We start from the raw sequence: 13,941 nt of genomic DNA, 5'->3' as shown, positions 1-13,941 counted from the left end.
ACATGGGCACTAGAGACTTCCTGTGGCTTCAGACCTCCAACCTGTAACAACCTGTACGACCCATTTGACTCACTTTAAGTACAGCATGTGCAATATTAGTCAATGACTCATTTCAGGGAATTTATGAAAAATGTGTGAACCATTTTACACCCAATCCTTCTGTAATGATTGTGTATAGAAAAAGCGAGTGGGTGTCACATAGCCTGCAGATTCAGATTGTGCCCAGTATGCCAAAATCCCTGCACCCGATTCTATTGTCTTCTATTAAACCACTGATATAATTAAACACTTTCTTTAACTCACCTTGCTTCAAAATACCCACTGTAAATATAACTATTTACACAATAATAATAATAATAATAATAATTATTATTATTATTATTATTATTATTTACTATTATTGTTTTGCTTCATAGCTGGAGGATAAAATACAAGCTCCCTGTGACCTGTCAACCTTAACTGGCCTACCATGTTCAAGGGAAGAAGACAACATAATCTTAAAGGAAATCAGTTAATCACTGGTTAATGCAAAATTATATTACCTTCAGTCCAGCAGTCTGTCAGGATTTCAATGAAAATCTTTGACTGATGCCTTTTTCTCTTCAGGTTTTCCTTGGGCTTGAGGCTTCAAGGTCAGTTAGATCTGTCTCGAAGGTGTTTTACTTAATAACACCTGTTACCTACAGTGACGCCGCTTTAAATACTTTTTTGACTTTCGAAATGACAAAAGGACTCACCTGGTCACGGGTAGTGATTAATGTGATTGTCATGTGAAACACCATGAAGGAATTCCTCACCGGTTTGTCTGTCGTTCAGGGAAAATGAAACTAACTAACTAATGCAACTAACAGGCATGAACTGTTATTGAAGTACATTATCCGACTTTTAATTGTTTCATTAACTGTAATTGTAACTTAACACTAAAGTTAGAAACTAACTAACATTAGTTAGCTAAACTGTAACTTAAGGCTAAAATTAAAAACTAGTTATAATTAGTTAGTTAAAGTATAATTTAACGCTAAAGTTAGAAACTAACTAACATTAGTTAGCTAAACTGTAACTTAAGGCTAAAATGAAAAGCTAGCTAACATTAGTTAGCTAAACAACTGTACAATTTAACACTAAAGTTAGAAACTAACTAACATTGGTTAGCTAAACTGTAACTTAAGGCTAAAATTAAAAACTAGCTAACATTAGTTATCTCAAGTATAATTTAACGCCAAAGTTAGAAACTAACATTAGTTAGCTAAACTGTAACTTAAGGCTAAAGTTAGAAACTCGCTAACATTAGCGTTCATCTGTATGTACTTAACAATGTATTTCAGAACCTCTGACGGTAAAAAGTAAATTGTATCAAACAACCTACGTAGTTATCTACTACATGTTATATTAGCTACAGTGTCTGCGCGGTGCATGGGATGAGGACGCGAGCCACTGATGGGTGTGAGGGAGGCAGATGAAACGTTCAACTAAAGTCAAGGTTAGTTGTTTTTAACCTCTTTGGGGGAATCCAAGTCTTAATTTTTACTTAGTATTTTTGCGTGATATTGCTACTTTTGCTAAAGTATAATGTGAAAACCTCCACAAAATGAATAGAAAAGAAAAAGGAAGGGAAAGAAAGAAAAGGGCAAAATGTTTACACTTATTATACTCCATACAGAACACACATTCAAAAACCTTTTTTCTGATCAGCTTCTTGCCAATGGGGTTCCCAATACGATCATACATTATTTTATTATTATTTTTTTAAATTACACGGTTATTTTTGACTATTTATTATTATATTAGAGATTTGCTTGTGCTCTTCTCCTTGGTTTGAGGTGGGCAAGGCTCAATTTTAAAAGCATGTCACAACCAATCAGGAATTAGCAGGAGCTGTGTTTGTGTTTTTATTTTGTCAAGCTACTATCAAGGTGTTTCACTCATAGTAAATAGATAAATAGATTTTTTTTACTTTATATATTTATATATTATTTTATTATATTATATTTCATAATATATACTTATTATAAGTAACACTTAAGCTGTGAAACCACATTTTAATGGACTTTAAATGAAGTTACATGTATTTGATACAAGCTGCTCCTGTAGATCTTCTCTCCTCTCCTGGTTAAATTAAACTTGAACAGCTGAATAGCCTCAGATTATGAAAATCTAACTAGCCCACAGCTTTCCTTTAATGCTTTTCTGCACTACTTTGCTTCACTTGGATCTTACTAAAATGTTGAATCATGCGTATGACAACTTATTTGAGAGTGAAGCTTAATGAGAAACACTGTGGTGCAGCTTCTAACTCAGCTCAAATTAAGTGGCTAGTTACATTTTTGCAAACTGTGAAACATTTAGTCAGATCGAACGATATGACTTGCACGACAAAGGTTATTACAAACAAAATAAGCAAAAGATAAAAAATAAAAGAGAAAGTTGTAGCTGGTAAGAATGCTGCTGAGCCTGGCTGCAATGTGAGAGGGAGGCTGGAGCTTAACATGGGTTTTCAGAGGCCAGGGGAGTAATGGGGGAGGAGTTTGCTTGTTACCTGGAAAAAAAGCCAGCAGCTCTCAACATAAGCACATGTGATGCAATAGTAGTTATGTGTTATTTCATTTCATTAGAACATTTAAAACAAAGCCGGTTAGTTGACATTCATGTCTGTCACTCACTTAACATTTTAACCATGAAGAATTTGCAGAAGCAGGGCGTATGTGTACTCTATTTATTTCACAAATGCACGTACATCTTTGAATATTTACCTGCAACCAGATTCAGATAAAATCAATTAAACATAACATTTATTGTACATTGGTTACTGACTTTTTTTTTGCTACATATGATTGTGTTAACAACCAAGCAATATTTACAAGACTTGACAGCAGAGACCGGTGCGAACAGTACATATAGTCGACATGTATTTAATGTGGTGGGTGTGAATCAAAATATAGTGTGAAAAATTGCATCAAAACAGTATCACAATCTCCCTTAGGCTACAGTTTGTGCAGTAAAACTATTGTTATGTTATTTGAATAATGAGTGGAAGTGAAACGTTTAGTAGAAAAATCAGTGCTTACAGTCACTCAAAAATAACTTTACCTCCAAAAGTCTGACAGAAGTTAAATGAAATTGATTTACACTGGATTTAGAAGCTGAACAAAGGTTTAGTCTGGGAGAAGCCTGTGGTGGTCAAAGAAACATCATGAATTAGGAATACAATAGGTAGGTATATATGTCAAACTTTCATGGTCTAGTAAGAAATGAACTGTAGGTTTCATTGGGTTTTTTTTTGTTTTGTTTTGCTAATAATTCAAAGTAGCAGTTTTTGAAAAAGAAAAAAAGAATTGATAACAGCCTACAGTTCAAATAAATTCAGCTTATGTTGTTGCTTATAAGTGCTTTAAAAGACGTGTTTTATTAGAAAAATCCACAGCCGATATGGGATCATCAAACTTCAGCAGCAGCCTTGTTTCTTTTACAGTATTTCTAGAACTAGTGCAGAGCCCTTATCAGAAACCACACCCATTTCCTTAAACAGAGCTGCAAAAATACTTTCACTTTCCCTTTCGATGGATGTAAGGCGGTAACGGTAAGACATCATTTTATGATACGGTGTTTCATACGTGAATATCGGGAAAACTCTTAATCCATATTTAGGCTAATTGTTTGCTGTCTGTTTGTGAGAATTTAAAACGCTTATAAAAAAAGAAGCGTTGGTACAACTGCGTCGTTGGGCCACAAAGGCAAAGGATGTCAGACACATTTGTGTTTTGGAATATACATACACATACATACATGATTATTTGTGTTTTTGTGCTCATTGGCATCGTACTCATACTGTATGATTCTATCAGATTTATGAAAATGAAGGACATGTTAATGTAATTATTACCCTTTTGGACCATGACACATGTGTGAGACACACCATATGAACGGTTTAAGAAAAGTAGTTTATTAAACAAACGTTTAGCTCAACAATAACAAACAGTGGGGTGTAGCAGGGACAGTAGAGAAACCGAGACGCTTCTTTTCTGTTTATTTCCTGTATCCGTCTCCACCTCCCTCCCTCCTGTTTAGGAGACCAGCAGCAGGTTGTATTCATTCTAGTGGGAATTCCGGCTCTTTGTGGAGAGAAGTAATCGGCTCACTAAAAAGAGCCTTCTCTTTCGGCTCCCAATTTTTTGTTACTTAAATTAATTTATTACCAAATTATGTGTAAAATGAATAACTAATGCAAAAAAACATAAAATATAACATATGTATAGTATGTATATGGCTTTATTAATAAACTTAACATAACATATACATAAATCAATTTTAAATAAAAAAGACCCATTTTAATTTGTGAAAAAACACAAAATCAACTAAACATCACTCAACAAAATATAAATTAAAATGTGCAACCATGTACAGTGAAAAACAAAACACATAATGCAAGTGTCTGTAACCCCTCCCCTCCCCCCTCCTGCTCAGTATAGTCACACAGACGCTGCCACAGCCACACATGTTGACCAATGCGGCTTTAAAAGACAATTAAAAAAAAAAAAAAAAATCGCTCTCTTGGTAGCGAGCCGGCTCCCGTCGTTCACTTCAAAGAGCCGGCTCTAATCCGGCTCTGGTTCGCAACCGACCCATCACTAATTCATTCCAATGGGCGAAGTGAACGAGATCTCAGATTATCACAGATTCTTTCGCTCCATAGTCACCGAAATAAATATCGGACCCAGTTTTCGCAAGCCACACGTCTTCAAAACGTTCTGACATCAAAATTACATTTTTAAAATCAACAGATCAGGAGAAAATTAACTTTATTGGAGACCTGCCTCTGTGTCAGCGCCATACTCTCGCGAGATCTGTCAACTGCCGACGTCGTTTGCCAACCGATAACGAGATGTTTAGATGGACCAGTTATTCCCGGATTGATCTATACGTGAAACCGTGGATTAAACTTTAAATCGTAAATAAAACTTGTTTCATTGCTTAACAATTGCTAAAACAGAGCATTGGCCAACTGAACTGACATGACTGTGTACTGGTTTGATCAAATGTCGTTAGTAGATAAAAAACAGCGACAAAAGCGCAAAACGTCGATCGTCTATTGTATTCTTTTAGCAGAGACAAGTAATCCATGAATTATTGTTAAAAATGGCTGAGACAGAAATAGATTTTAATATTAGTTACTGTCACATTTCATGCCAGTTGCCTGAAATCATCACTGCCACTAGATGTCACACTAGATCACCAGCATCCCAGACCTTGTTCAGCCATGGTCACTCCCTTCATGTTCTCAGCCTGCAAGGTGTTAAGAAGCCCACTAAACTCTCATCAAGTGTCTTCTGTGTTTGTGTGAAATCTGAATTAATAGTGTTTTTTTTTTTTTTTTTGTAAAGAATGAAATATAAGACAGCTGAGCTCTATAAAACTGAAGAGGAGAGGGAAACAAAGGACTTCAGTTTGGAGGTACGGCCACTTTCTTATTTACTACATGTCAAAGGGAACTATTGCACATTTGACTCCATTACACGGTTTAAGATGTAGTTTCTAGTTACTTTGAGGACAAATATGTGGTTTACAAAACCTGTAATCAGTCTAGTACATATGATTAATTTGTATTGATTATATACAGTGTATACAGTGCACACTTTATTGTTGTAAAATTAATCTTTAATGTATAAAACTTCCATTTTTATCAATCTACACTTGTAATGACAACGTGAAAACATTGAGAGTTTTCAAAAGATTAAAAACTCTAATTTACAAACATATTCAGACCCTTTGCTTCCAAACTGTATTTGTTTATTGACAGGACTGATTCAAATTAACACAGCATGTTTGGTTTGTTTGTCTAAAGGTGTAAATTTTACCATGAGTCAGTCTGAAGACAAAGCTGGAGGGGGGGGGGGACACGAGAGCTCGACCGAACCACACAAGTAAGATTAGTACCAAGTCATGATTCAGAAAAGTATGTTGAAGTCCAGTTTTGAGGAAGTAGGTCATGTCACTACTCACATAAATCTTTCTGTCTGGCTCTTATTTAATTTAGTCTACCCTTTTTTGTCAAACTTTTGTTTCTTTCAGGACCCAGCAGCAGAGATCATCCGCTCCTGCACGCAGCCTTGAGTCCATGAGAAGCAACCGTTCTATGGATTTCCAGCCTCATTTTAAAGGACAAGATTCTTCAGAAACGAAGTATGTCTCTATTTAAAGGAAACATTCTGAGGGCAGTTAAAGTATGTATTGCTATATCTATATCTTAATAAAAGCACTAAATGATACAGTATAATGTTGTCTTTTAGTTTCATCAGCACAGTCCACACATTAAGTGGACACATGAATTGCTTGGAAATGTGTATTTATCTATGTGGAAGCTGGACAGACAAAGGTTATGCTGATGGATAGACGATCATTAGAGCTACTGGTGATAGCTTAGGCCTCCGCCAATCATCATATCGATCATATTGGCTATTGGCAATTTCACAGGATGATGATAGGACGATCTGATTATGAATAATGCTGTGCAACACTTGGACCTTTGGTTATTACCTGGAAATCAGTGCAGTAAGTTTAACGAGCACTTTTGAAAATCTTACTGGACTGAGAAGGCATTACAATGAAGTGAGGGACATCACTAAAGCTTCAGTGCATGTCCCTCCTGTTAAACCTTTGGCCCTCCCCACATTGATAAACACACAGGCACCGCCCCTTATGCCAGATGGCACAGTGCGGTAGGCAGTATTCAGGTAAAAGCCGACTACTGGAATTTCCTCCACTGAAGAAACCAGAGCGCTGCTGGACTGGCCATGTTGACTATCAGCTCAAATCCCCGGTGGCTGGTGGACCTCCAAACATCCATAAAGTTTATAAAGTTTTTACTGGCTGCATCAGTATCTTTACCGGCTTCGTCAGTGTCATTTGAGTGCGTCAGCAGACCCAGCGGGCAATCCAAAGCTGAATATCTTTCCCAGTCCGACCTTGTAGCTAATGCTGGTCTGGCTTTACCGACATGGAGAATCCTACGAGCTGCTGAAGGGTCCAGCTTGACTTTGAACTGTCTTTTCTTCTCCTCAAAATGTAAGTAAATTGACAGCTACACAATGTTACATGTCTGTTTTCAGTAAGTAACCGTAGCTTGTTAATGTTAGCTGACTTGCTATTACCCATATTTTGAATGTGGCCAATGTTGCTATCGCTAGCTGGCTAACTGTCTGCATTGCTGTAGCATATCAGGGCAATGCTAGCTTGAGCTAATGGTTGTTGCTGGATTGTTTTGTTTTTTTTGTTGGCTCTAGTGTCAACAGGTTCATTTCGTTCAGTTGTGCTACCTGTTGTGTGTTTAGTGACACTTATCCTTAGTAACACCTTGCTGACCGTGAGGGGAGGGGGGGTTGTGGGGGTTGTGGTAGATGGAAGTATTTGTTTTGGTCTGCAACATCTAGTATCAGTGACGATCATTTACACACCCTTTAATGCATATTTTAATTAACTAACTATTGTAATTAATTTACAACATTACAACCTTTTACCCACAGACTGTATGCTTTTATCTCAAGAGTAACCATGTTAGTAACCATGTTAGTATGAACATGTATGAAGTTATTAAACACAGCCACCTCATGGCACCAACAATCATGCCACAGTTAAAGTCACTGAGATCACATTTTTCACACATTCTGATGTTTTGATTTGAACATTAAATGCAGCTCCTCACCTGTACCTGCAGGATTTTACACATTGCACTGCTGGCACGATTGGCTGGATGGATAATTGCATTAATAAGCAGGGGCACAGGTGTTCCTAATAAAATGCTCAGTGAATCAATGTTAAATTGAAATTTAATGGCACTTATTATTTCTTCTTTCATTTATTTATTTAATTATTAAAGTGAATCTGCTCTTGCAATAAAAACTATTACAATAGACTATCTGGCTTTTTTTTTAGAGCCACCATTATGTTCACATGTAATTTCATCAGATTTTTAGCCGAAGAAAAAGGAAAGTTAAATATGTAGAAAAAGCTTAATGATTGTTGCAACTGAATATTTTTAATGTGAGATGTGAAAATGTCACAAAATGGCTGATCATACATTTGATCTGAAAATACAAACACACACAAGAAGCACTTTGCAACTAAAACCAACAAAAACTTCAGGCATGAATAAGAAAAAGCTCAATGTCCCTTTAATAGTTTAATACTCTAACAATGGTTTGTTGATGAAGATGATAAATGGATTCATAACCATTTCTATTAGTCCCTTACAGCTCTGTGCTACTGAACAGTTATGATGTCATAGTTCATTGCGCTCAGCTCCTGCTTGATCCTCAGATTATGGCCGATTTCATGAACTGAAAAGAGAGAGAGAGAAAAAACGTATTAAAAGTGCAATAACACAATAAACCTTTGACATGCAGCACTGGATGTAAATAGACATCATTCATTTTATTCTTTATAATATAACATTCATTAAGCAGAGTTAAAGGATAATTCAATAGTATTTTGACTGTTTCATTATTTTTCCATGTATGAAATAACAAGGACTTGCCATATTTGAAATATTATTCAATATTCATTATATACATATATTATATATCATCCAATCATCCGCTTCCAATCCAAGTAATTTACTTTGACAAATTATGTTTTAATGTTTAAAAAAAAAAAATTTACAGGTCACATATTTTATCCTGTTATTTTATTATAACCAATATTATAATGTTTTTCATGTTTTAGAAAATTATTCCCAAGCTTTTGTAATCCCAGCTTTTACAGTGTGTATCTCTATTGTATTACTATTATCATTGCTTTGAAAATCTACTTATGTATTGCATTATCAGCATCAGCATCTGTATTTGATTTATCTTTTGTATCGGTCTGTGAGCACTTCAATAAACCAATAAAGTTTAATTGATACAGAGTTTGGAAACTTTTCTTAAAATACAGTTTAGACATTTTCAACTACTGCCCATTTGACATGATGACCTTAAATAATCCACTATAGTTGCTGAATGTTTTGTACATATGGACACACAGATACTGTTTGAAATCATAGTGAAGATTATGAAGTGTGTGTGCAAAGTTTTTTAATGTATTATTTCTATAACATCTCTTTGAGTGTGCTTGAAATCTTTTGTGCTGTAGATTCACAAACAGGTAAATAAACAGCATTTACGCCACTGCGACCTGAAGTAGAATTTCTTTTACAATATAATAATCACAATCATTTAAACTCACCTGCTTGAAAGAGAAGCTGGCGACTTGGCAGTCACACGGCAAATTCAGCAGATGGGCCTTGAAACGATCTGAGAAAAAAAACATAACACAAAATGTACAATATATTTAAAATCAATCTTTCTCTGGGGAATAATCTGCACTTCGCTTTGAGAAAAATCTGTTATTTAATCAAAAATCAGACGCCGCTCTTTCACTCACTTTGAACATTAGTGAGTCAGTGCAGCAGTGACAAACACTTTCACAGGACACACAAATGTGCATGTCCTCAGTATTTTTCAGGACATTTTGTGAATTGAAACAACCTGCAGAGAAGTTTACGTTCTACAATTACAGCTCAGATTCTTGAATTTGAAACACTCATATTTCTCCGTCAGACAATATTTTTCCCATTTGGAAAATTGTGGCGGAGGATAAGATTTGCAGAAATGATTGCAGCTAAATTAGAAACCACATTCATGAACCTAGAGGAGCTGTTCCGCCTGCTCATACCGACCTTTGAGGATCTGAAGTTCTGTTATGACGGCCACATACTCGTCGTAGTCGATCCCACTCCGGGAGCCGTATTTCAGCCACAGGATTCGGAAGGTTTCATCATCTACACCGAAGTCTGCACGACGGAGACAACAAGACACGAAAAGCTTCTGCGTGATTTAAAACAAAAGGAATTTGTTGTTTTCACTGTACTATTAGTGACAGAAATATATTACCATGGACAGACAGAGCCCTTTTCAACTGGGCTTCAGGGACGGAGGGTGGAGTCCTCCTCTCGTAGCTCTCCACATACTCCCTCCTGACGATGGCCACAAAATGCTCCAGTTTGAAGAACTCCAACACATCCAGGTCTCCGGTGTTGTCTGCCTGAACGTGCTGTTAAAGAGCTCTAACGAATAGAAAACACACAGCTCGACACTTTATTGTGGCTCCGATTACAGCTGGTGATCCGTTACTTGGTTAGTGAACTGAACAAAAATCCTCTTTTAGGATAGCAGTGAAAGTAGTGAAAGGATACATCCATGAGAATCAGCAGTAGGCGGGCAGTCTTGAGACTCAGGGCTTGATTGGGGGGAAATAAATGAGATCATGAGGATGGAAACAAAAAAACAAAAAACATCATCATTCAGATGATGAGATGTTAAAACTGGTGGAAAAACAAACTGACATTTGCCACGAACAGAATAGCCACCGGCGTTCAGCTTAGCGAGAACAGTTTCAACATTCAGCATCTGCTGGAAACAAGAACAAATAAGCTGAGTTAGAGGAATGGATCACGGCTTGAATTACATAGAGCTGTATCACACAAAATGATCCTAAAATATCGGCAAAAAAAAAACATATTTTTTCCCGAAACATTGTCTTTGCACCTAAAGATGAGTTAGAAACTAAACCTCCAGCTGCTGGTCGAGTCTTAAATGTCAATCAAAGGTACTGTGTGTTTCTGACCTGTAGTAGAGCAGTGCAGCCATGTTTTTACACCAGTTGATCCACGTTTTGTCTGTATCGTTTCTTTTATTGGGTAATAATAATAATAATAATAATGGTCATTTATGTTCTTAAAGGTGCTCTGTGGAGTTTTCTTGTGAACTAATAAGGTTTGTGTTAATCAGTGAAATACTGTGAAACCACCTCCACAGAATACTTTTAAATTATTTGTTATTTAATTCTCTTTTTTGGAATTTATTCAGGTTTGTATTGTAGTTTGAGTCCAGTTCCCCTGCACTGTGGGACTGTATTGTGATTAGACCGACATGGTACACCGCCATGGTGTTTACTTATCAACATAACAAATATAAAATATAATATAAATGTTTATATCTCGGGAAATTACAAAACTTTTAACATAACATTTTTGAAAACCAAATACCTCAGTCCTGCTCTCCTCCTGTAACAGAAGAAAAAAAGGAAGATGTCAGGTAAAGATATGACCGATAAAATATCCATTGATTCACGTCCTTCACCAGACGCAACTCTTCTAGTTTCTTCTCTCACTCACTGAGATACACATTTCCTCTGGGAACGAGTTACAGTTCAGCTCATTCGGCCAGGAGACGCCGAAGCTGGTCATCAGACTCTCGCAGCCCTGTTTGGCCCTCTCGCAGAAGGACCTGCAGGGCCGCTGCACTTCCCCCGCCACGCACTGGGGGGCGTACACCCTGCACAGGAAGAGGCGTATGTCCACCGAGCACAAGGTCTGCACCATGGAGTTGAAGAAGGACATCTTCATCACGGCTTCTCTTTGACTCGTGTGTCCCAGGAGATTGGGGATGATGGTCTGGTTGTAGGCCAGACCCTGACACATGGGGATGGTGATGGGCTCACAGATCCCCCCACTGCTGCTCACGCCGTACTGGAACAAGACACAAGTGCACACTGTCAGTCCAACTCCCTTTGACCGTGGCAAAACTGTTCGAACTGGAACTTTGGGACAAATGGACAGAGGACATTTTGTTTTAATAAACTAAAAAGCTATGATGAAGCTATTATCGCCTGAAGATTCTTCCTCTGGTGAATCTTTATGTGATTAAACATTAAAAAGTCTTTCTGTTGGATTTAAAGAGATCACACTTACCTGTTCACAGGACTCCGTAGTGAACGCCTCACACCTGAAAGATTCAGGCCACTGAAAGCCAAACTTGTTCATCAGCGACTCGCAGCCGGAGCGCGCCTGCTCGCAGAGCCTCCTGCAGGGAGGCCGGGCTTTTCCCGCCACACACTCGGGGGTGAAGACGGAGCACAGGAAAGACTTGAGGTGGGGGGAGCACTCCACCTTTACAAGAGGGAAATACTGATGTACTTCAAGACTCGCGTCCTCCTGAGTCTTGTGGCCCAGGATGTTGGGCATCACGGTCTCGGTGTACGGCAGGTCTTTGCAGAGAGGGACAGTGATTCTCTCGCACGTTTTGAAGGGTGTTTGAGTAAAAATGGCGTCTTCACCCTGGATGAACAGAAACATTGTGGAGTCAAGTTACACAAGCCTTTAAAAAAGGAACTGAGCGGGACAAATATAGATTATCATTATAAAGATGTTTTTGCAGAACATTATGATGTCAGAGTGAAGTTGACCTTTGACCCTTTTGGATATAAAAAGCTCATCACCTCATTTTATGTTCATAGATGTTTTGAGTTAATTTGTGTCATACTTAGCCGTAAGAATTTGTGAGTTATGGTCACAGTGACCTTTGACCTTTGACTCCAAGTGAATGTTTGTGCCAAATCCCTTCAACTTAAATTAAAAGAGAGCCTCTTACTTTGATATGCCCTGACACAATAAAAGCATTTTAACTATATCCTTTGTGCGAGTGTGCCTGAGGTAAGCACAGCAGCTTCCTGTTGTCTTGGTAACCATTTCAACTTCAAGAGCACCTTTAGATTTGCTACGGTACCGAGAGCACCCGCACAACATCTCAGTCCTCTCCATGTTAGACTCACGTGTTCACACGTCTCTGTGGTGAACGCCTCACACTTGAGGGCTTCAGGCCACTCCAAGGCAAACTTGTTCATCAGCGACTCGCAGCCGGAGCGCGACTGCTCGCACAGCGTCCTGCAGGGAGGCCGGGCTCTTCCCGCCACACACTCGGGGGTGAAGACGGAGCACAGGAAAGACTTGAGGTGAGGGGAGCACTCCACTTTCACAAATGATGCGAAGCGTTGTATCTGCAGGGCCGCCTCCTCCTGAGAGTTGTGGCCTAGAATATTAGGCAGCACAGTCTCAGTGTAAGTTAAGTCTGAGCAGAGGGGGACAGTGATCGTCTGACATGTCGGAGGGGAGGTCGGAGGAACACGGGGTTCTTCACCCTGGAGGAACAGAAACATGAATCAATCTTCTGCCATTTTTCCTTTATTTTGCAAAGAAAATTCAACCAGGATTTGTCTGTGCCTACATGGGACACTGGTCTTCTGGTTGACTCAAGTGGACGTTTGGTTTTCATCTTCTCGTTTCCCAAACTGTCAAACTAACTCTTATCTTTCACACTTACCTGCACACAGTTGGACTCTGGTAAAGATTCACACCGGAGCCTCATCGGCCAGGAGAGCCGCTTGGCCTTGATGACAGACTCGCAGTCCGTCTTGACCTTCTCGCAGAGAGCTCGGCACGGCTTCTTGCGGCTGTCGTCCTCCGAGCCGCACTCGGGCAGGGCGGTGCGACACATGAGCGTGGAGACCCCTGGCGAACAGGCCGTCTCCACGATCTGACCGATCTGCTGCAGGCTGAAGCCCGAGGCGCCGCTCGGATGGAGGGTGGTGGTGTATCCCACGCCTTGACAAAAGGTGGATGTTATTGGTTTGCAGTTGGACCTGTCATCTCTCACGCCGTGTGCCTGCTGAGGAGAGAGAAGCAGCGATCCCAAAACCACCAAGACGAAACGATTCATGGTTTACAGAAATCTCAAAAACTGCTCTGTGCTGCTGAACAAAGCCCTTGGAGGTTCTGACAGCAGTGCGTCTCTGCCGCTCTGCCCCGCTCTCTGGAGGTGGAGTACCAGTCCACGAATGGAGTTCCTACAAACAAGGCACTGATTTCAGACCAGCTCTAAGGTCACATATCAACAAAATGCTCCACACAAAGTGAGAGCGTAACTGGTCTCAGAGCAGCAAAACACACAGTGCAAGGAATCGAGGACTGTGTAAGAAGCTCGACATCTGGTTGCGATTTTGTGCTTTCTGTGTAACCCTGGGGGGCGAGAATTGTTGTGCTCAAAGCTGGCACCATAACCAGGACTTCTGGAT

At 39.1% G+C, this 13,941-nt stretch overlaps 1 protein-coding gene and 1 long non-coding RNA gene across 4 annotated transcripts; one reads left to right on the top strand and one right to left on the bottom strand.

Annotated features, from left to right (window-relative positions):
- The first annotated feature begins 3,508 nt into the window (after positions 1-3,508).
- Positions 3,509-6,263, top strand: LOC130172191 (uncharacterized). 2 transcript variants are annotated; one of them, XR_008828237.1, is made up of 4 exons: positions 3,509-3,577; positions 5,379-5,448; positions 5,840-5,918; positions 6,067-6,263. It is a non-coding gene; the product is annotated as an uncharacterized LOC130172191 (long non-coding RNA). The 2 variants fall into 2 exon arrangements; XR_008828238.1 differs by lacking the exon at positions 3,509-3,577 and adding an exon at positions 5,265-5,287.
- A 1,172-nt stretch (positions 6,264-7,435) lies between these two features.
- LOC130172187 (uncharacterized) lies at positions 7,436-13,843 on the bottom strand. 2 transcript variants are annotated; one of them, XM_056380674.1, is made up of 11 exons: positions 13,191-13,843; positions 12,643-13,008; positions 11,783-12,148; positions 11,207-11,560; positions 11,078-11,095; positions 10,376-10,439; positions 10,226-10,269; positions 9,924-10,074; positions 9,710-9,823; positions 9,217-9,284; positions 7,436-8,330 (listed from the first exon to the last, which is right to left on the bottom strand). In XM_056380674.1, the coding sequence occupies exons 1-11, from the start codon at positions 13,584-13,586 to the stop codon at positions 8,307-8,309; spliced, it is 1,965 nt and encodes a 654-aa protein (XP_056236649.1). In that variant the 5' UTR covers positions 13,587-13,843; the 3' UTR covers positions 7,436-8,306. The 2 variants fall into 2 exon arrangements, with proteins under 2 accessions (XP_056236649.1, XP_056236648.1); XM_056380673.1 differs by having other exon boundaries at positions 10,376-10,442; positions 13,191-13,841.
- Between the last annotated feature and the right edge of the window lie 98 nt (positions 13,844-13,941).

Source organism: Seriola aureovittata, chromosome 7 (genome assembly GCF_021018895.1).
Source record: "Seriola aureovittata isolate HTS-2021-v1 ecotype China chromosome 7, ASM2101889v1, whole genome shotgun sequence".
NCBI classification, from domain to species: domain Eukaryota; kingdom Metazoa; phylum Chordata; class Actinopteri; order Carangiformes; family Carangidae; genus Seriola; species Seriola aureovittata.
This window is presented reverse-complemented; position numbering and strand designations above follow the sequence as displayed.

Coding starts and splice junctions, on each gene's coding strand:
- LOC130172187 (XM_056380673.1), bottom strand. CDS start 13,586: ATGAATCGTTTCGTCTTGGTGGTTTTGGGATCGCTGCTTCTCTCTCCT. Junction 12,149..12,642: donor CCACAGAGACGTGTGAACAC/GTGAGTCTAACA, acceptor CTGTTCATCCAG/GGTGAAGACGCCATTTTTAC. Junction 8,331..9,216: donor CCAGCTTCTCTTTCAAGCAG/GTGAGTTTAAAT, acceptor CTCTCTTTTCAG/TTCATGAAATCGGCCATAAT.